Source organism: Chionomys nivalis, chromosome 12 (genome assembly GCF_950005125.1).
Source record: "Chionomys nivalis chromosome 12, mChiNiv1.1, whole genome shotgun sequence".
NCBI classification, from domain to species: Eukaryota; Metazoa; Chordata; class Mammalia; order Rodentia; family Cricetidae; genus Chionomys; species Chionomys nivalis.
This window is the reverse complement of record NC_080097.1, coordinates 43,531,904-43,552,098: the sequence shown is the minus strand read 5'-3', so window position 1 is coordinate 43,552,098 and position 20,195 is coordinate 43,531,904. Positions and strand designations below refer to the sequence as shown.

The 20,195-nt window shown below is 50.8% G+C and overlaps 2 protein-coding genes across 4 annotated transcripts in view; one reads left to right on the top strand and one right to left on the bottom strand.

Annotated features, from left to right (window-relative positions):
* The window catches only part of Bin3 (bridging integrator 3), a 39,691-nt gene extending 35,835 nt beyond the window's left edge, over window positions 1-3,856 (top strand). Inside the window, exons 7-9 of the mRNA XM_057785871.1 lie at window positions 405-546; window positions 699-833; window positions 3,082-3,856. Coding sequence (XP_057641854.1) covers window positions 405-546; window positions 699-833; window positions 3,082-3,228 — 424 coding nt within the window. The 3' untranslated portion in view covers window positions 3,229-3,856. The remainder of the gene's footprint in view (window positions 1-404; window positions 547-698; window positions 834-3,081) is intronic.
* A 215-nt stretch (window positions 3,857-4,071) lies between these two features.
* Ccar2 (cell cycle and apoptosis regulator 2) lies at window positions 4,072-19,701 on the bottom strand. 3 transcript variants are annotated; one of them, XM_057785870.1, is made up of 21 exons: window positions 19,533-19,701; window positions 18,617-18,707; window positions 18,334-18,425; window positions 17,652-17,743; window positions 17,330-17,444; window positions 17,055-17,184; window positions 16,810-16,906; window positions 11,889-12,008; window positions 9,492-9,714; window positions 9,304-9,417; window positions 8,836-8,999; window positions 8,277-8,448; window positions 7,834-8,061; window positions 7,505-7,741; window positions 6,752-6,896; window positions 6,344-6,426; window positions 5,849-5,995; window positions 5,628-5,739; window positions 5,354-5,542; window positions 5,027-5,232; window positions 4,072-4,819 (listed from the first exon to the last, which is right to left on the bottom strand). In XM_057785870.1, the coding sequence occupies exons 2-21, from the start codon at window positions 18,672-18,674 to the stop codon at window positions 4,775-4,777; spliced, it is 2,769 nt and encodes a 922-aa protein (XP_057641853.1). In that variant the 5' UTR covers window positions 18,675-18,707; window positions 19,533-19,701; the 3' UTR covers window positions 4,072-4,774. The 3 variants fall into 3 exon arrangements, with proteins under 3 accessions (XP_057641853.1, XP_057641852.1, XP_057641851.1); XM_057785869.1 differs by lacking the exon at window positions 19,533-19,701 and adding an exon at window positions 18,996-19,428 and having other exon boundaries at window positions 6,344-6,423; XM_057785868.1 differs by lacking the exon at window positions 19,533-19,701 and adding an exon at window positions 18,996-19,426.
* Between the last annotated feature and the right edge of the window lie 494 nt (window positions 19,702-20,195).

The window sequence follows — 20,195 nt, the reverse complement described above, 5'->3', positions numbered from 1 at the left end:
TGGTGCAGTAGGAAAGGTGCTGGCAAACTCAGAAACTTCTGGTCCTTTCTGGACCATCACCACCTGTTTGCGGCCTTGGCCTCCCCTGTTGGTGTGTTTTGTTTTTTAGTGTATTCAGGAGTATCAGCCCCGCCATTCTCTGTGATGGGGCTCAGGGTGTGTAGGGCGACAGCAACAGGGCAAGGAACACTCTTGTTCCCCCCCCCCCGCAGTCTAGGGAGCGCACTCAGTACTGTCTGCTGCCCCCCATCTCATCCTGCCAGCACAAGTCCCACAGCTTCAGAGCCTGTTGGGTCTGGCACATAGTAGGTGTGTCATACATGTTTCTGAGTAAGGGGTGACAGAACCACACACACACACACACACACACGACAAGCCTGTTCCAACCCGGCTGTGCCCAACAGGTTTGGCAGCGTATTCCCAAGCCTCAACATGGCAGTGAAACGGCGGGAGCAAGCCTTGCAGGACTACCGGAGGCTGCAGGCCAAGGTGGAGAAGTACGAGGAGAAGGAGAAAACTGGCCCGGTGCTGGCCAAGCTCCACCAGGTACAGCGGGAGGAGGAGGGAGGGGAGCAGCAAGGTAAACAGAACAGTTGCCCAGAGGTCCTCACGTGGGGACCCGCAGACCCAGGACCCTCGCTGTTCCCACACCCTGCCCCCTTCAGCGACAGGCCTGACAACAGGGTCTTGTTCCCCAGGCCCGAGAAGAGCTGCGGCCTGTGCGGGAAGACTTCGAGGCCAAGAACAAACAGCTCCTAGATGAGATGCCACGGTTCTATGGCAGCCGACTTGACTACTTCCAACCCAGCTTTGAGTCCCTGATCCGGGCACAGGTGAGGCAAGGCTCCCCCTTGGGAAATAGTCTTTGTCAGAGCCCAGTTCCCATTGATGTAGCTATGTTCTGCAGACAGCAACATCTTCCTGCCCCAGGCACTCTTGAGAATTCATGTAGTGCCCCAGCCAGCCCTGTTGCCCAGCACTGATATCATGCAGGAACTTCTCTTGGGCATCCTCCATTCCACTTAATTCCAGCCCTGTGATGGACAGGGTTCCTTTTCGTTTAACCCTTTGCCCCTAAGTTCTTCCTCCTACATTCAAGCAGCAAGACCCCAGACTGCATCTTTAGCCACCACTTTAACTGGGCAGGTCTTTTGCAGAGGTGGTTGGGAGGCCAGTAGAATGAATGCCCAAGGACCCAATAGGAGACCCACAGGAGCCCTAACTGAGCTTCCTAAGGAGGGGTCCTGGACCAACTCTGAGATGCTGGCCTCTAGGTATAATGCTCCCCCTAGTGGAAAGACAGTGGAGTGCAGGTTGGTATGGACGTGGCAGCCAGAGAGCAGGACACAGGCCAGAAACACACCCCAGTGTCTCCTACCACCAGGGTGGGGGGCCCAAATGGGAGGGTACGCAGCTCCTGCCCTTTCTTCCTCATTCATCTTCAGGCAAATTTTAACTAGAATTGTTCTTCCCACTGGTGGGTGGGCGAGGCAGTGGTACTGGAGCCAGGAGCAGGTCTCCACATCAACACCCCGCAACTGATCACAGGTGCTGGCTTCCATCTCAGGACCCCGGCACTAACTGGTCCCCAAGCTAAAGGTTTCCTGTCCCCAAGCTCTGCCTGCCCTATTTGTTTTACCTGGGCCTCTGGTGCCCTCCAGTGGACATCCTCATTTCCTCGTTGCTTCCTTAGTCACAAGCGCCCTGAGTAAAGAAAAGCCTGATCCACATTTCCCATCCAAAGGCATGGGCCAGAATACATCAAGAAGCCCAGGCAAGGTGCATACTGGAGCCTAGACTTGCTAATGCCCATGTTTTCAGTCTGGTGCTCTCTCGGGAGTGAGACGGAGATACTCAGGAGGGGGTGTTCTACTGTTATCCCTGCAGGCAAGGGCCACCTTCCAGCTGCTGCCCTCTTTGTGGCTTTAGAGGGGAGCTGCTGGCCTGCCCTCTTTCGCTATGATACCTGCTTCTGCTTCCAGTGACCTGTGTCCACCACCCCAGCCCAGATCCTTAGAGGAAGCCGCAGGGTGCCCAGGCAGTGGGATACCCTGTAACCAAGCAGCAGGGTATCCAGGGTTGTTTACCTCCTCCTCTGTGCCAGCATCCTCCTCACCCGGCTGCTGCTATTAGTCACTAGAGAAGTGAGCATCCCACTGACTCACCAGGCAAAGAACTGGGGGCCCCCAGCACTTGGCCCAGTGGAACCCAGCTCTGGCTTCTGGGGAGATTTCCTAGGACATCACATCCCACTGGCCTTTGCTGCACAGCCACCCTCCCGGTCACCACCTTCCAGTTTCTTGGATGGAAGGAGAATCCTGGAGACAGTCTGTCTCATAGTTGAGGTGCTTGAAGAATAGAGTGTGAATGCTTTGATGAGTGTGCACTGTCATGTCAGAAAGTGGAAACTGAGGCAGAAATGACCTCTGACCTCTGTAGAAGTCATCACCTACCATCTGGAGAAACTCTTCCCCTCTTGGACCTTCTCCAGCCTCTCACCCTGTCACTCAAACCACATCACTGGTGCTTTCCAGCTAAGCAGCTTACCCTGGATGCAATGAGCAAGAATGGAAGTGGTGGAATCTGGGAAGCTGTCGCCTCCCTTGACTTGACTTTTAGAACAACTCTCAGGGCTTGGGGAACCAATGTCTGCCTTGTTCTTTTTCCATGACCAGAAGCCCCCAACTCCTCCTAGCTTAGGAAAACAGTAAACCGAAGCCTGCCCTCGGCTAGCCTCAAATGCACAGTCCCCTCTCTATATTAGCTGTTTTGGGGAGCCAGGGGTTCAAAGGGTAGCACTTCCTTCACAACCCCATCCCCCAAGGAACTACAGATTCCCTTTCTATGCAGTAGAAAAAGCCTCAGCTGTGGTTCACCCATCCATCCGTAGGCTGCCAGGTGATAGGATGAGATCTGTGGGGCAGTGAAGGAGCAAGACAAGAACACCCATCCCCACCCCCTTCGGCAAGAAGCAACCCATAGACCCCAAACCCGGCCCTGCTTGTACCTCTTGGCTGCTTCACTGAATGGGTGCTGCGTAGAACCAAAGTCCAGTTCCTGGAACTCTTGCCTCCTCCCCAGGTTGTGTACTACTCAGAAATGCAGAAGATCTTTGGAGACCTCACCCAGCAGCTTGACCAGCCAGGCCACTCAGATGAGCAGCGAGAGCGGGAAAACGAGGCCAAACTAAGTGAGCTCCGAGCCCTCTCCATCGTGGCTGATGACTGAGTCCTCAGACTCTGGACAGTCTCTATAGCCTTTGCTCTTAGCAGGCATGGATCCGTGGACCTCCCAGTGGCCTGCCAGTTGGAGACAGGTGGCCACTGTTCTACCTTGCCAGTCCTCCATTTCCTGGAGCCTGAAACTGGGAGCCTTGCAGGCTGCTGTTTCCCTCTGCCCAACACTAATAAGCAATGTAGAAAAACCCCAGGGCCCTTTTTACTTCCAGAACCGTCCAAAGTGTGCTATAGTGTCTGGCCAGCAGGAGCTTCAGCCTTTAGGAAGGGTCTGGGCTTCCTGTGAACTTGGGGGCCTTAGCTCTGACTACCTCCAGAGGGCCTACTCTAGGGAACCCACTACCCTTCCCTTCATGACTCTTCAGACTGTTGAGTGAGACATGGTGCCATGGGGAGCAGAACTCTGGTCATTCTGCTGTGGTGGGCCCCTCATGCCAACATGACCAGAGCTGGTCTCCTGCAGAGCCAGCTAAGGACAAGCCCCTGGTACACAGGCTTTGTCTCTAGCTCTCTGCTCTACCGAATGTCACACGTTCATTCACAGGCCTCAGAGCAAGGCTTATGTCTCACCTGTGTTGCTGGAATTTTATTTTCAAGTAAAGTTTCCCAGTAAAACGTTAGTGTGTGCTGTAGCCAGTGCCATGGGGGTCACCACAACTTTGCCAGAGCCTGCCAACCTGTGGCAGCTCACTGCCTGCCTGCCTTCTAGATCCTTCTGGAGCCTTCTGGAGAGAACTGAGGATTGGCAAGCAGAGAAAGCACTGGCAGCTTGGAAAAAAAGGAGTGCTACAAGGACACACTTGGTTTGTTTTTGACTTTGGTTTATTTAAAAAACAAAAAGCCAAAAAAAAAAAAAACCAACAAACAACTTTATATACAAAGTCAAACTGAAACCACGGATTATGGAAAGAGGCAAGAATTATGGGAAACGGAAGAGGGCTGGGCCAGAGCCAATACCACATTCTGAACACAAGAGCTAGAGAAAGAAGTGCTGGTTCTTCTGGCAAGTTGGGGGGTGGCTGGAACACAGTGTTCTGTTGGCAACCTTGACCCAACTCCAAGTGCTTCCTCGCATGGGCTCCATCACCTAACGGACACCGGAGTCTACGGGACTCGTGCCCTCTAGAGGAAGGACATTTCTTGGCTGTGCCAGTTCTACACCCGTTCCTTCCATTTATTGGCATCAGACCTTATTCCAGGCTGGAAAAGCCTTTTCCTCCTGTCTTGCTTTAAAGTGGACGAGGACAGGAGACAGCACAAGACTACAAGGGCCCTGGGAGAAATTCCAAGGTTGAGGGCAAAATGACATTCTAGGGGTGCAAAAGATGTTGTATTTAGTTGTAGCTGGAACTGGGGTTCCTTACACATCCATCCACGTAGCACAAACCCCATTCTGATAGCTTGATCACCCCTGCAGAGGCTGAGCACAGAACTCAGCCACCTCTGCTGCGACTCCCAGGCCCTGCTCCAGCTGCTTTCTGGTACCAAAAAGGCTCTAATGTCATCAGGCTCCGTTGTAGACCTCACTAGACAGCCACTCAGTTGCTAGGTGCTGGCTCCTCCTTCTCTACCCAGCTGTCAGCCTGTGTGAGCACACGGAACACTGGTGAGGATGAGGCTTCTCCCTGTGTCCTGCCGCTAGCATACAGAGCACTGGGAGCAGGCAGGAGTCTAAGATCCCAGCAAACAGAGGACCAGCATGGCAAGGACCAGCATCCCAAGCCTCTCCACACAGAGCCTAGCTCTGCTCTGCACCAAAAGAAACTATGGCCACCCTTCACCCATCCTACCTTTTCAACCATCCGCTGCATCTCCAGGTGCAGTGGGGTCAGGCGCCTACGGAAGTCCTGCAGCTGCCGCTGAAGCTGGTTCTTCTGTCGTTCTGCCGTCCGGGCTGTCTCCTCCGCCTCCACTAGCCGGGTCCGCAACTCCTGCATCTCTGCCGCTAGTGTCTTATTTGTCACTTCGGTGGCTGAGAAACGGTTATGGCTCTCCTCTGAAAGGTCGGTGAGGACATGGCAGAAAGGCTCTGCTCAGTCAATTGGCGCATGAAACCGAAGCCCTAGGTCTCAGGAGTGGTGTCCTCTTAGTCCCTAGGACATCTGCCCTGCACTCACCAAGCTTCAGTTCCAGTGTGTGAATCTTGTTCTCCAGGTAAAGGCGGCCGCTGTCTTGCTGCTCTGCACGCTGTAACAGGCTCCCCACATTGATGAGGCTACCGTTGTGAGGCACCAGGCCTTTGTGCTCTGTGGGGGCAGCACCTGGCTTTGTGCTCTTCCCTGAAGGGGGCAGTAGATCCAGGTTTCCTAGAGGAACATACGTGGTCTTAGGAGAAGAGAGTAGCCCACCATGGAAGCCCCACTCCCTTAGACCACAGAGCTCAAGACCTACCAAAGAGCACCTCTTCTGGAAGCCCGTCGTCCAGCACCTCGGCACGGCTGTACTGAAGACTCCGGTACTGGCAGATGTTCTGTGTCGCCACCCGACTGACCAGCTGCTTAGCCTACAGAAAACAGCAGGACACCTGCTGGCCACACACATGCCTCGGGGGAGCAGAAGGAAGCAAGAGCTCTGGAAAGGCCCTCCAGAAGGACAGCGGGGACAGAAACTACCTGCTCAGCACTGAGCCGGATTCCCAGTGTGAGGAGGACCCGCTCCAGGTCTCGCCGCTGCAAGTAGCCACACCAGTTGGCATCAAAAAACACAAAAGCCAGAAGGCAGTCCAGGGGAAGCACGGCTGAGGGATCCAGCTCCTTAGGCTGCAAAGAAAGCAGAGAAATGGGCTTTACAGACAGTTCTCAAGGCTAAAGGACACAGTGCATTCAGCCTGTCACAGCCAGGGGCTGGGCTGACAGCAACAGGTAGCCCTCATAACTGGGGACTCGGGCTGGGGCTCCAGGCTTCTGTGGGCACGTTCCCAGAAGAACATGCTGTGTTCCCTAATCGAATCTCTCTCTGATCCACCCTTCCAGGGAGAGTGAAGGATTCTCTGTGAGTCAGGACCCATAGTTGGTCTCTTGTCTAGGGAAGAGGTCACTGGTAGGCATCCCTCACCCAGGAAGGGCCAAACTTCCCACCACAAGGCACAGAAGGAGATAGAGTCTCACCATGTCCTGAAGAGAGGAGTATTCCATCTCGGACTGGTTTGAGGCCACCGAGCGAACCTCCGTTTCCTCCAGCTTTGCTCCTGCTACAGAAACCCGAAGCTCAACATGTGGCAAGGATGGTGGTGCACACACCTAAGACAGTGATTCTCAACCTGGGGTCACAACCCCTCTGGGGGTCAATGACCCTTTCACAGGGGTCGCCTAAGACCATTGAAAACACGGATATTTATGATTCATAACAGTAGCAAAATTAGTTATGAAGTAGTAATGAAAATAATTTTATAGTCGGGGGTCACCACAACATGAGGAACTACATTAAAGGACCACAGCATTAGGAAGGTTGAGAACCACTGCCTAAGAGGAAAACTACCACAGCCAGCCCCAGAGAGCCACTACCCCCAGACACACCAAACTCCTCCTCTCCATCATCCCTGAGAAGCAGCAGGTCTGGGTCCAAGGCCATCTCACAGAGGTCCTCAGCTGCCTCGCCCTGGGGCTTCTCCTCCTCTTCTCCCCCTGAAGAAGGCCGTTTGGGCAGAAGGCCATCCTCCTTCTAAAGAAGCAGACCAAGGTGGTGAGGAGGTGCAGGACTCTTGTGACACAAACATAACAGTTGCTGACACTCAGACATCAGCTGTGTGCTGGGCACTGAGTGGTCCACCATGTGCTCATGGGTATTTAATAATACCCGGATTCAGATCACAGCGGCACATCTAGACCCCTGGGGTAGTTCTCAGAAGTCACTCTTAGTTCTGGAAGCAATTATGTGTATATGACAATATTTGGACAAGAAGCCAAGCTACATTTTAGAAATGGTTGAAGACCAGTTTGTCCACCTATAAACCATCAGGCAATCCCAACTCTTAAGCAGTCTGACTGGCAGTTCTATGCTGCCATGGCTTATCAGTCACACTTCCCTCCCTCTTCTTGGCCATGTCCCTCACTCTGGGTATATACTACTTCCTAGCTGTATGTCCACATGCAGGGTTTCACCTTCCTGGGCCTCTGCCCATCCCCAGCTTTCCAAGAATGGGTAACATAAAGAAACGATGCAACTGGACACACAAAGTGCCCAGAACAATGCCTGACCCACATGAGGGACTCGAATCATAAGCATTCTGTGTGAAGCTCAGGCCACCCAGGGCTGAGAACAGTACTCACCAGTGTGTTATCTGACTCGGCGGCTGTGCCCTCATTCTGTACCTCATCCTTGGACACCTTCGCCACCTCCTCTTTGACAGCCTCCTCCTCTTTGACCACATCCTCCTTGGCTGCCTCCTCCTTCTCAGGTTCAGGGGGAGATACAACTTTTTCTGGAAGGCTCAGCAGCGTCTTATAAATCCTATAGCCAAAATCCCTCTGCAGCATCTCTACAAACAGCTCAGCCAGCACCACGACCTGTCGGAAGAGGTGCAGGGACCATGGCGTCAGGCAAGAGGACAAAGACACCGTTATCCCATCTTCATACTCGTGGCCTCTCCTGCACTTGCCTCGAAAGAGATCCTTTCTTTCAGCCTCCGCTCCTCCACAATCCCATAGAGAGACAGGTTGACACAGCCAGGGCGTGCCATCACAGCAGGTTCTAGAGGAGGCGGAGGGGCCTCTGGGAGGTCAGTGTCCACATCTTGCTGTGTGGTGGCCTCCGAAGTCTCCGCATTCTGTTTAGAACTGTCTGCTTGCTCCGACGCATCAGGGGCCTGTTCGGTAGACTCTGCTTCCTATGACAATAGCTCAGGTGACCTTCTGGGCCCTGAGGTCAAGGTACCTACTTTTGAGATAGGGGCTCATATAGCCTAGGTTAACCTCAAATTCACTATGAAGTTGAGAACAACTTTGAACTTTGGATCTTCCTGCCTCTGCTTCCCAGTGCTAGAGTTAACAGCTTGTGCCACCATGCCCAGCTTCCCTGTATTTCCCTAAGGCCCAGCCTTACCCCTAATGCCTCCTGGGGTTGGGGCGCTGTCTCTGTGGCTTTCTGCTGGCACAGTGCCTCCCACTCCTCCAAAGTGGGCATGATGGTCCACACGTCTGGCAGGTATACCACTACTGTGTGTAAACGTCGGGGTGGCCCTGGCTGTAAATACTGAAACTCGGCAAATCGCCACCTGTTCAGAGCCAAAGGAAAAGAAAGTCCCCAACTGTGACATAATCACGGGTGTCCCACTCACAGACAAGTACCCTGTTTCCAGTCAGCATTCCATGCGCACATGCTGCATGCCAAGCTGTGAGCACAAACAGAAAGCCACACGCCAAAGCCGCAGTGGTTAGGCAACAGGGAGACACAGTAAACAAACAGCACAGAGGAGCACTGGGGCATTCGGGAGTATTGGGCGTGGCCTGGGGATCAGCTGCCACTAGCGCTCTCAGGCATGGGTTCTCAGTCACCTCTAAGCAGTTAGGGGTGGGCAGACGTGAGCTGTGGCAGGAGAGAACCCAGAAGCCAGACTCCTGACACCCCACGGCGAGCTGGCCACACGGGGAAGGCCACTCACCACTTGGTGCAGGTGCTCAGGTCAATGCCAGTCTGGGCTTGTGCACAGCGGATGGCTGTGCGCACCAGCACCTGCGGGTCTGCCTGGGGGTCGAGGCCATCCAGGGAAGGAGACCACTCACCCCCAACCAGCACTGCCTCATCTTCTTTCCGGCCCAGCAAAAACTGCAGAGAGATTGGGGATAACGAAACATGGCCTGCGGCTCCCATGTGTGAGGCAATGCTACTGCCCATGAGGAACTGAGGCAGTGAGGGGTAAAGGCCACCACCTGGGGTGGGGCTCTACAGCCATTTACCCAAACCAGCCACCTAACTCCTCTTCAGAGGGGGCATCTCTGAATTACACTGTCCTGCTGTAAAAGTGAGGGGCCTTTCAGCTCTGAAACACCGAGTTTCTGTGTTACTGCTCAGGAGCCGAGCTGCTGAAAACGTGGCAGCACACCTTGCCTCCCGTATAAGGCACTCTTACCTTTAGCTGCTTCAAAGGGTGCTCCGGCGTCTCCCTTGGCTCAGCCATGTCATCCACAAACAGCATGCAGCAGCGATAGAACTCCTCCAGGCCCGGGGAGGAGAGCAGCAGCACCTATGAAGAAGACAGAGTGCTCAGCCACGTTCTGTCCCAGCAAGGGCACGGTCACAGGAGCCCAGGCAACTGACCTTGGAACTGTAAGTGGGGTCACTGTCTGCAGGGCTGGGCTCAGCACCAGTGTCTGGAGCTGCCTCCTTCTCTGAAGAGACCTGAATCCGACTTGGGTGGTGGAGGGAAAAGGGCTGGCTCAGAGGGAAGGCTGTCAGCCAACTCAAGTGAACGGAAAGAAAATCCGAGGGGACCAGAAGGCTGCGGTAACGTCGCTGGAGTTCTAGGAAGTCACACACAGGACTGCAGGAAGACAGAAAGGGAATCCACTGAGCAAACACTCAGAGCATTAAAGAGAGCAGCTCAGAGGTTAAGGAACATGTGCTGTTCTTACAGAAGATCGGGGTTTGGCTCACAGAACCTACATGGCAGCTCACAACTGTCTGTAACTCCAATTCAGGAGGATCTGACACCCTCTTCTGACTTCCATGAGCACCAAGCACACATGTGGTACACTTACATACATGTGGGCAAAACATTCATAAAACTAATGTTTTTGTTTTTTTTTTTAAATTTTAAAAAACTGCAGAGCCAGCAGGATGGCTTAAGCCTGTTCATCCTCAAAGCCCATGGAAAGGAGGAAGGAGAGAACCAACTTCACAAAGTTGTCCTCTGGCTCACATGTGTACACTGGCAGGCATGTGTGCCACCCCATCATACACTGACACTGAATGAATGAATGATGAATGAATCAACGAACGAGCGAACGAACAAAACTGCAAAAGACTATAGCATTTTACTCAGTTTGAGGAATAAGGACACAAATAAGGCATCTCCCAAGTGGTAAAGATGGATCCTGTATGACCACTTGACTCATAAATTCCCTATAGCAAAGAAGTCAAACTGGGAAAAGAAGAAAATCCCAATGCATGATACAGAGACGGTGATGATCTCTTACTTTCTTTATGTGTATCTGTATACGGGAACATGCACCTTTGTGCAGGCTCCCACAGAAGCCAGAGGCAGCAGATTCCTCTAGTGCTGGAGGTACAGACGGGTGTGAGCTGCCTCATGTGGATGCTGGGAACTAAGCTCATGTCCTCTGGGAGAGGAGTATGGACCCTTAACCACTGAGCCATCTCTCCAGGCCCACGCATGGTCATGGTCTAAATAGACAAGTCTCTAATCAGTAACAGAGCTCAGCTGCCCAGGAGAAAACTGTGAGACCTGACACGACAAATCCTTCCCAGAAAAATAACCACATGTAACTTAAGTGCATCACACGAAGAGGGTCCGCAAGACGGCTGGGCAGGGAAAGACAAAATCGCCACCTGAGTTCAGTCCCTAAACCCCACATGGTAGAAAGAATGCACCAGCTCCTGAAAGTTGCCCCTCTGACTTCCACACAGGAGCCCACACAAATGAACACACACAAACAAAAAGTAATAAATGTAAAACATTTTGTTTTAAAGAGTGTCAAACTCACTGATAATTAGAAATGCAAATCAAAGGCGGCCTGTAGTAGCACACACCTTTAATCCCAGCACTTGGGAGGCAGAGGCAGGGAAATCCCTGTGAGTTTGAGGTCAGCCTCGTCTATAAAGAGCTAGTTCCAGGACAGCCAGGGCTACACAGAGAAACCCTGTCCTCAAAAACAAGAAGCCAGGCAGTGGTGGCACATGATTTTAATCCCAGCACATGAAAGGTAGAGGCAGGCAGATCTCTGTGAGTTGGAGGCCAGCCTGGTCTACAGAGTGAGTTCCAGGACAGCTAGGGCTGTTAAACAGAGAAGCCCTGTCTCCAAAAACAAACGAGAGAGAGAGAGAGAGAGAGAGAGAGAGAGAGAGAGAGAGAGAGAGAGAGAGAGAGAGAGAGAGAAGGTATAGAAAAACAGTGTTGGCAAGGGTACAGGAAACAAGGACTTTGTGCCCTATTGGTGACAATGTAAGTGGATACAGCCTCTGAAAAAGAATTTGTGATAGCTATCAAAGTTGAAAATCAGGCCAGGTCATAACACCTGTAATTCAAAAAGAAAAAAAAAATGTTGGCATGGCGCTTGCGTCTGCAGTGCCAGTGCTGAAGAGGGCAAACAGGCAGCTCCTCAACAACGGAGCCTGCCGGGAAAGTCCCAAGCCAGTAAGGGACCCTGTGTCCAAAACAAAAAGCTAGATAGCACCTGAGGAATATCTGAGGTGGTCCTCTGGCTTCCACCCATGCACCCAAACATGTATACGTACCCCCACACACATGAACAAAACTGCGCACACACGTGAACAAGACTGACTAGTACATATTAACACAGAACTACTCGAAGATGTGATGTGAAAAGCAGAGCAGCAAGCCACATGCAGCAGGATCCCACGGGCCGCCAGGTGACACAAAATACCCTCTTGCGCCCTAATAGGCCATATCCCATTTACACTAGAAACCATTGCTTTCGCAAGGCAAGTCTAAGTCCCTTCCTGGTCGTCACTCACCTGTCCACAGTATAAGGACTGAGATGAAGCCGGTAAGGAGGCAGGTCATGCCGAGGTTTCTTAGCACCCCAAGGCTCTCCACCAGCCCGCTGTTTGCGTTTCTTCGAGTCATAGTCATCACTGGAGGTAGAGCCATCCCCAGAAATAAGAAACATATTGTTATACATGTTTTCATACATAAAGAACTGGAAAATACCTGAATCCTCAGCATTAAATGAATAAAAGCCAGACAGTGGTGGCGCACGCCTTTAATCCCAGCACTCAGGAGGCAGAGGCAGGCGGATCTCCGTGAGTTGGAGGCCAGCCTGGTCTACAGAGCGAGTTCCAGGACGGGCTCAAAAGCTACAGGAAAACCCTACCTCAAGAAAAAAAGAGAGAGAGGGAGAAAGAAAGACAGAAAGAAGAAAACAGTATATAGCTCAGTGGGAGGACACTTGCTTAACATGTGGAGGCCCTGGGTTCAAGTCCAGCATCACACGCACATACTAGCAAATATGTGACAGATTATTAAAGACATTAGAATAGACACGAAAAGGCTACAATAGAAAGAAGAAGAAGAAGAAGAAGAAGAAGAAGAAGAAGAAGAAGAAGAAGAAGAAGAAGAAGAAGAAGAAGAAGAAGAAGAAGAAGAACTTTAAAATAATGAAAGGCGGGCTGGAGAGATGGCTCAGCGGTTAAGAGCACTGCCTGCTCTTCCAAAGGTCCTGAGTTCAATTCCCAGCAACCACATGGTGGCTCACAACCATCTGTAATGAGGTCTGGTGCCCTCTTCTGGTCTTCAGGCATACAATCAGACAGAATACTGTATAAATAATAAATAAATAAATATAAAAAAAATAATGAAAGGCAAGCCAACGAGATGCTTCAGCAGGTAAAAGCACTTATCAAAGAGCCTGGTGACCTAAGTTTGATCCCAGAATCCCCATGGTGGGAGGAAAGACCCTCTCTGCAAGTTGTCTGATCTCCACATATATATATATATATTCAAAATGAGTAAATAAATGGAAAAAATCTTTAAAGTTAAAATACTGGGGCTCGGGACATACTCTAGAACCTTTCTTCACCTGCTGGGCAGCCTGAAGGCTCTGCATTTAGGATTCTCCCTGTGTTTTATGCACGAGCACATACCAGCATACCACAATGCATATTTGAAAATTGGTTCTTTCCTTCAACTATTTGGGTCCCAGGGATCAAACTCAGGCCATCAGGTTTGGTGGCAGGTGGGTTTCCCTGCTGAGACATCTCTCTAACCCACGTTTTAGGATTTTTAAGACAGTTCCATACTGAACTCTGTAGTTCAGGCTGGTCTCAAACCTTCTATATAGCCCTAGCAAGCCTCAAACTCATTGCCACCAATCCTCTAGCGTCTGCCACCCAGGTGTTGGGAATGAAGGTGTTATTTTATTTTTGGTTTTTCAACACAGAGCTTCCCTATAAAGCCCTAGATGTCCAGGATCTTACTTTGTAGATCAGGCTGGCTTCAAACTCACAGAGATCTACTTGCCTCTGCCTCCTAAGTGCTGGAATTAAAAGCAAGCACCACCACACCAAACTCTAGTTTTTCTTAAGTAAAATGGGGGGGGGGGATCACCTTTTGCTCCAGTAATTCCATCCTTGAAAAACTATCCCAGGATGTTTGGGGGAGGGAGGGTGCAGTATAATGCAAAAATCCCGACCCATGTAATGAGTACATGCATCCCCACTGACAGTTTAGTGGCTACAATAATAATCCAATCACTAAGGCAGTCACTAAGATGACACTTCAAGGTCCTGTTTTCGGTGGTGTAGGCACTGGTAAGCTGCACTTGCTCAGGTCATGTACCCCACCCAGAGTCATGGAAGCAACTGTAGGTAATGTGGAAGCCAAAGAAAGCGATAAAAGTCGAATCAGGACAGAAGGAGTTATTCTTCGTGGGGTGAAGTTCCCCAGTAGGTTGCCTAAGCTCTAATGGATGGCCCCACACCCAAACTCTGGGTTAAAAAAAAAAAATGAAGGCAAGAAGGGTAATGTTAGGGAGAGGAGACGGGAGGAGGGAAGACTGGAGTGGTGTGATTGAGATACAGTGTATGCATGCCTGAAACTGCCAGGAGAAATTTAGACTATCTAAAAAAAAAAAAGAAAAAAAGAAAATAGAGGTATCCGGGAAGAAAGGGTTCAGGGCGGGGAGATGAGAGGCTATGGAGAAGGAGATCAAAGTGCATTTTAGATATGTGAGAAATGTGAAAAATAAACTTTTAGAGAAGATAATGTGACAGTCTGGGAAAACAGCTAAAAACATACAAATACCTTGACCTCTGAGACGACAGTCACAGACCATGCACTTGTGTGCAGAAAGAAACTAGAAGGGTCACAGGGAAGGTGAAACAGGAACCATTTTCCCAGGCAAAAATTACTTTCCAAACTCTTTAGTACTTCCTGCCAACAATAGAAAGGCTTCAAAGAAGGCTAGAACTGCACCTTTCAGTGTTGCTAGTTTCTTCTCTTTTGTTTCGAGACAAGGTCTTAAGTCACTTGGGCTAGCCTTGCACTCCTAACCATTTGTTAGCCAGCAGGAAACACGTTAGCAGTGGAAGTTGCAGAATCCTGGCCTACCTAAAGCCCTGAGCTGCTCACAGAGCAATGGCAACGTTATTCCCTGCTTCCTAGAGCTGGGAGTTTAACATAAAGCTGGGCCTTGGGCAAACCACCCATATGATCAGATCCTTTATAAACTGGCAGTTACCCTCAGTGATTGATTCCCGCTACCCCTCTTCCTACTTGGCACATTCTCACTTCTGACAGGCGGTAGAGTCCCCTTCCCAGGATGATGCCTCCTCCTCCAAACGCTGTAACCCGGAAGCACCTTGGCCAAGATAATACACTGCAGGTTTGCACCAGGGCCTAGCAGTCAAATACAATCACCAGCACACATCCAGAATTTACACTGAAAGCAGCAAGGCCACAGACATTGGTTCCTAACCAGGTCACATAAACCTTAAAAGTACACACTACAGTTCTGTACTAAAGGCTTTCGCAGGCTCTCAGAATGGCAAAGGGGGCCAGGCGGTGGTGGTGCACACCTTTAATCCCAGCACTCGGGAGGCAGAGGCAGGTGGATCTCTGGGAGTTCGAGGCCAGCCTGGTCTACAAGAGCTAGTTCCGGGACAGGCACCAAAGCTACAGAGAAACCCTGTCTCGAAAAACCAAAAAAATAAAAAAAATAAAGAATGGCAAAGGGAAAGGGCCTTGCAAACTGGAGACCAGGATGGTGCATTAGACCAACAGAGTAGGTGCAAGCCACATCTAGGAATGGAGAGGGGAACAAAGGGTTTCAGTAATGGAGACGATGTGGAGACCAACCCTAGACAAATCTAGGTCCACAGAAGCCTTCCCCAGAGAACAAAGGCTGGCTTCTACATGGGGACTGGCTAAGTCACCTCCCTCAGCTTTCCTCAGAGTTATGCCATGCTTATTCCAAGTGTTTGTCGCTAGACTGCTTTTCAGCTCTTACTGGCATATGAGAGTCAAGTTGGTACCCTTCCTGTACCACCTTATTCCAAAGAAAATCACAGCACAAGGGAATTTTCTACATTGATCTTGTGGGGGCAGAGTGCTATGAGATCAAAAATAGTCAAATTCTAGGTGGTAGTAGCGCAGGCCTTTAATCCCAGCACCTGGGAGGCAGAGGCAGATGGATCACTGTGAGTTCATAGCCAGCCTAGTCTACCAAGTGAATTCCAGGACAGTCAGAAATGTTACACAGATAAACCATGTCTCAAAAAACAACAACAAAAACAAAAGGCTGATCAAAACCTCTTAAGAACAGTGAACACACAGGAGGTGTGAACTTAAGATACACTGAGTACGCTCCTGGAAACTCGCAAAATGTGCAGATGATAAAGGACCACAGGAAGTCTCAAGAGCCTGAATCAAACATGCTTGCTCTACAAGAGGGCCAAGAAAGCTATGTGTACAGAACAAAGCCTGAACTTTTGAATATACTGCCGCCTGTGTATTGTAACACTGTTATACAAAATAGACTTCACAGAAGCCATTTAAATTAGGAGCTAAAATATTCTGCAACATTCCTTTCTTTAATGTTACTGTTTTCTTGTAACAAGTCTTGTAACAAGTCTTATATCTCTGTGTTAAAAACTAAAAACAAAAGGAAACTTTTTGAAGTATCTGGCGCTGAGGCAACGTAATGACACAGTTGTAATTCCAGCACCGGAAGGGGCAGACAGGAGGATCTCTAAGCCTTGCTAGCCAGTCAACCTAGCCAAAATGGCAAGCTCCAGTGAGATAGTCTCTAACACAAACAATAACCAGTAGAGTAAACCAACAACCTCCTAGCTCCACATACACCTAGACACACCTCCATACAAATTCATAGAAAACACACAAAGTATCTCAAAACCATACTGAAAAATGAATGAATCCATAAGCAACGCAGGTGGTGCACACCTGAAAACCCAGCGCGTGGAGGTAGAAGAGAATCAGGAGTTCAAGGTCATCCTTAGCTATATACTGAGTTCAAGGCCATCCTTAGCTATATACTGAGTTCAAGGCCATCCTTAGCTATATACTGAGTTCAAGGCCAGCCAAGCTATGTAAGACCTGATTCAAAATAAAGTATCTCATCTGGGTAGGTGTGGGTAAACACCCCAATAATCCCATCACTAGGCAGGCAAGCAAAACAACGAAAACTCGCAGTGTGACATTTAAGAATATGAACTGTATTGAGTCTCAACTTTGCTGAGGCAGTGTATAAAGCTGTTGCATGTGATTATATGCCTCAATGTATCTGCCTTTCAAAGACAAGGGACTATCAAGCTGTGTCTATCCACAGAAAAAAGTGTTAGTGTCAACAGTTGTCAAAGGTGGACCATGGCTCCTAGAGGAATGAAACGGAGCCTCTGCCCCACCCGTTTATCCTCTCACCTGCGGCTCTGGTCCAGTCTGCCATGAGGACCCCGGGCAGGAAACCTGTTCAGGTGGCTCAGGTGAAGTGTGTGGGATGTCTGGAAGAGACTCAGGGCTGAAGAAAGGGAATGGCTGGTGACTTAAAAGCCCTAAAACCCCGTCGCACTTCCTCCTCCTCTTCCTGGGTCCCAAAGTAACCCCTTCTATTCCAAAAGCATCTATACATACAGTCACACCCCAACATGCATGCCACCAGTACTCACGCTTCTGAGGGAAAAGTGGGGGAATTCGGTGAGGCTGAAAGATCAACTGTGGCTGAGCTCCCAGGATCCCTTGCTTCTGGCCCAGAGCTGCCACATGCAGAAGTGGGGGTGCTGGAGACTTCAGTAGGGGCTGAGGGAAAACAACCACAAAGTTCAGGGGATCCCAGCATTGATACCACGGAAAGATAGCCATCCCACCCCTCAACAAAAGTCAGGGCACAGGTCTTCTTCTCGCCCTCCCCTTTTCGGTACGCGTGCTAAGGGGAGAGAAATACCTGGTTGGAGAGTGTCTGCACCTTGACGGCATTCCAGGGCACGGCCTGGCCTGGGTTATATGCAGCCTTCACCAGCACCTTCTCACCCAGCTGGGGGAGCCGACCCTTCACCACACTGCCAGTGCACAAACAAGGGGACCTCATCAGGTGGGCCCTGGGACGAGCTACCCTGACTGCCCCCCTCAATGCTCTTCCCATCGAGATTTCTCACCTTGCAGTAAATTAGCAAAGCAATGGCATTAAAGAGCGGGCCCACCAACATGGAGACGGAACTGAACTCAAGAACCATCTCTTCCCCAGAAGAGGGGAGCCTCAAACCTACCTTAACTGAAAAAAGACTTCTTCGTCTACCACCCCAAAGTAATCATGCAAGCTGGTAACAATGCCAGTGAAGACCCTCTGCTTCTCCCCACTCTGCAAGAGAAGACAGGAGGTCAAAAGCAAAGGAAGCCACCTGAACAAGACCATGCTCAGCCACGAGGGCCTCTCCTCTAGCCACCAGGACCCCGGCTCATGTTATCACACGAAACTTCACAGCAAACACAGCCTATCTATGAAGAGGGGAGAAACTAATTCTTCGTGTTCATGCTTCTAGGATTTTCAGTTCTTTAATCCTAAAAGGTACCAGAAGATCTCTGGCAGATACTAAAAACTCCCCAGTCTAAAAGGTGTCTGAGTTCCCCGGCCCTGGCCCACAACCAGGAAAAAAACAAAAGCAAAAACCAGGGATGTTAGCCGGGCGGTGGTGGCGCACGCCTTTAATCCCAGCACTCGGGAGGCAGAGGTAGGCGGATCTCTGTGAGTTTGAGGCCAGCCTGGTCTACAAGAGCTAGTTCCAGGACAGGAACCAAAAGCTACGGAGAAACCCTATCTCGAAAAATCAAAAAAAAAAAAAAAAAAAAAACAAAAACCAGGGATGTTGATAACTGTAACACAAGAGAGAACACACACCAGATACCTAAACATACCAAAGAGAAACTCACTAGAAAGGGCACCCAACATACCTGAAGGTGTCTAGCATTTTGGGACAGGTCTGTGGCCACAGGAGGAGTAAGCAAACCAGGAGGAGGACCCAAAAGAGATGTTGAAGCCGCGCCTATGGGGAAAGAGAAGCAAGCTCCAGAAACTGCACCCACCCACCCTAAACACTAGAGACAGCCAGAGGATCCTGTAAACCCAGAGGTCAAAGTGGCTCCAACCAGCTCCTTAGACACTCAGGGAAACACCCAAGAACCAATATTTTTGGGAACTGAGTCCAGAGTGCAGCCAGGTAAGGAAGGTAAGCACCTGAGAAGTTTCGTCCCCCTGGAAGTGGGTTGATCCTCTGGCGCTTAAACTGGGACATTGGGAATGCTGTCCTTTCAAGGTCTTGGGAAACCTTCAATTGAAAAAGAAAGACATTAACAGCTCAAATGGAAAGCTTCCACCTATTACCTGGGAAATCTTAATGAAGTAAAGTTTTTAAGATGAGGAGGTGGGTCCTAAAATGGAGGAATGGAGAATGTAGAGGAAATGAAATGGATAATTACGTTACTCCAGTTTGATCTGACTATAACCTAACGGTGGGGGCTAGTGACATGCTGGTTTACAGGGAAGGAAACTGGAGCTTTGAGATTAGGAGACTTGCCCAAGGCCACAAAACAGGTAGTGACAGAGCAGGACTCACACCCAGGTCTCCCAACAACTTAGCACTCGTTTCACTAGCCACTGGCACCCTTAGAAAGGCGGGCGGAGTGAGGGGCAGGAAGAGCTCCGATGACATTCATTCATTCAAAAACATCCGCCAAAACACTCCACGCAGGGCCCGGAAAAAATGGAGGTGCGAGTAGCGGGGAGGTGATGCGGGCCCTCTCCCGGAAGCCCGCCCGTCGTCCTCTCTCGGACCGGCTGTTGGGAAGGGAGCTGTCCAGCCGGCCCTAGCCAAGCGGCCTGCAAGCCGCTCCCTCCTCCTAGGTCCAGACCCTCGCTCTGGCCAACGCAGAGCCTTCCGGAGAGGCCACCGTGGGAGGACCACGGCGCGAGGTTTCTCCTCCTCCCGCCCGCCCCCAGGGCCGAGGCCGTTGCCAGGGAGACGGAGCTTGCAGTCCGGAGGGGGCTCGGCTCTTTCCGCCCGGCTGGCACATCTTCGCTGATCAGACCCCTGCAGCCTCGCCACCCGGGAGAGACGGAGAGGCAGAGGCGCGGCGGGAGGCCCCCAACCCACCTGCGGGCCAGGGCCACGACACCAGGGGGACAAAGACACCCGGAACCACCGCAGCCGCTGCTGCCACCGCCACCGGAAACGCCTCTCCGGAAGAGCGACCACTGGTCGGAAGCTGCCACTCTCCCGGATATGGTACCTCCCTCTTCTCCATCGACCTCTCCCTTCCCCCACGCCAGTCTGCCATCCCGCTCCAACTGTGGAACGGAAGTGCGCCTTCCCAGATCTGATAATGCATTCGGAAGCCGAGCTCAGTGGTGTCCTCGCTCAAGTGTCCCATTAGGAAAGTAGACTTCGGAGCATTGGTTCCTGGTTCCAAGGAGACTGGAACTAGACCCCTCCGTCAAATACAGGAAAGGGTCTACTACTTACACACCTGCTGTGCTCTACCAACCCCCAAAACTACAGCAAAAGAAGCAGCGCCTCCACTGACTGGAAGAGGAGCATGTCTACTCAGGGGCTATTTCTAGCAGGCATTCTTCTGCCTGATTTAAGCCAGTGGCCCCCATCCCTATCCCTGCCCTTCTATTGACAGCACCACCAGCAAGGGGTAACCGTAACAGAAATTCATGTCCAAATTCTCAAATATGAAACGTACTATATCTCAATGAAATGACTTTACCCAAACGCTTGCCAGAAATCTGGTCACCCTCCCTTAACCTCTGA

Excerpts from the sequence above, each read along its gene's own strand:
- Ccar2 (XM_057785868.1), bottom strand. The coding sequence starts at position 19,091 with ATGTCATCGGAGCTCTTCCTGCCCCTCACTCCGCCCGCCTTTCTAAGG. Across the intron at positions 16,907-17,054 it reads CCCACTTTTCCCTCAGAAGC|CCCTGAGTCTCTTCCAGACA; the intron begins GTGAGTACTGGT and ends CCCTTTCTTCAG. Across the intron at positions 4,820-5,026 it reads TGCAGCGGATGGTTGAAAAG|GCTGACAGCTGGGTAGAGAA; the intron begins GTAGGATGGGTG and ends GTGCTCACACAG.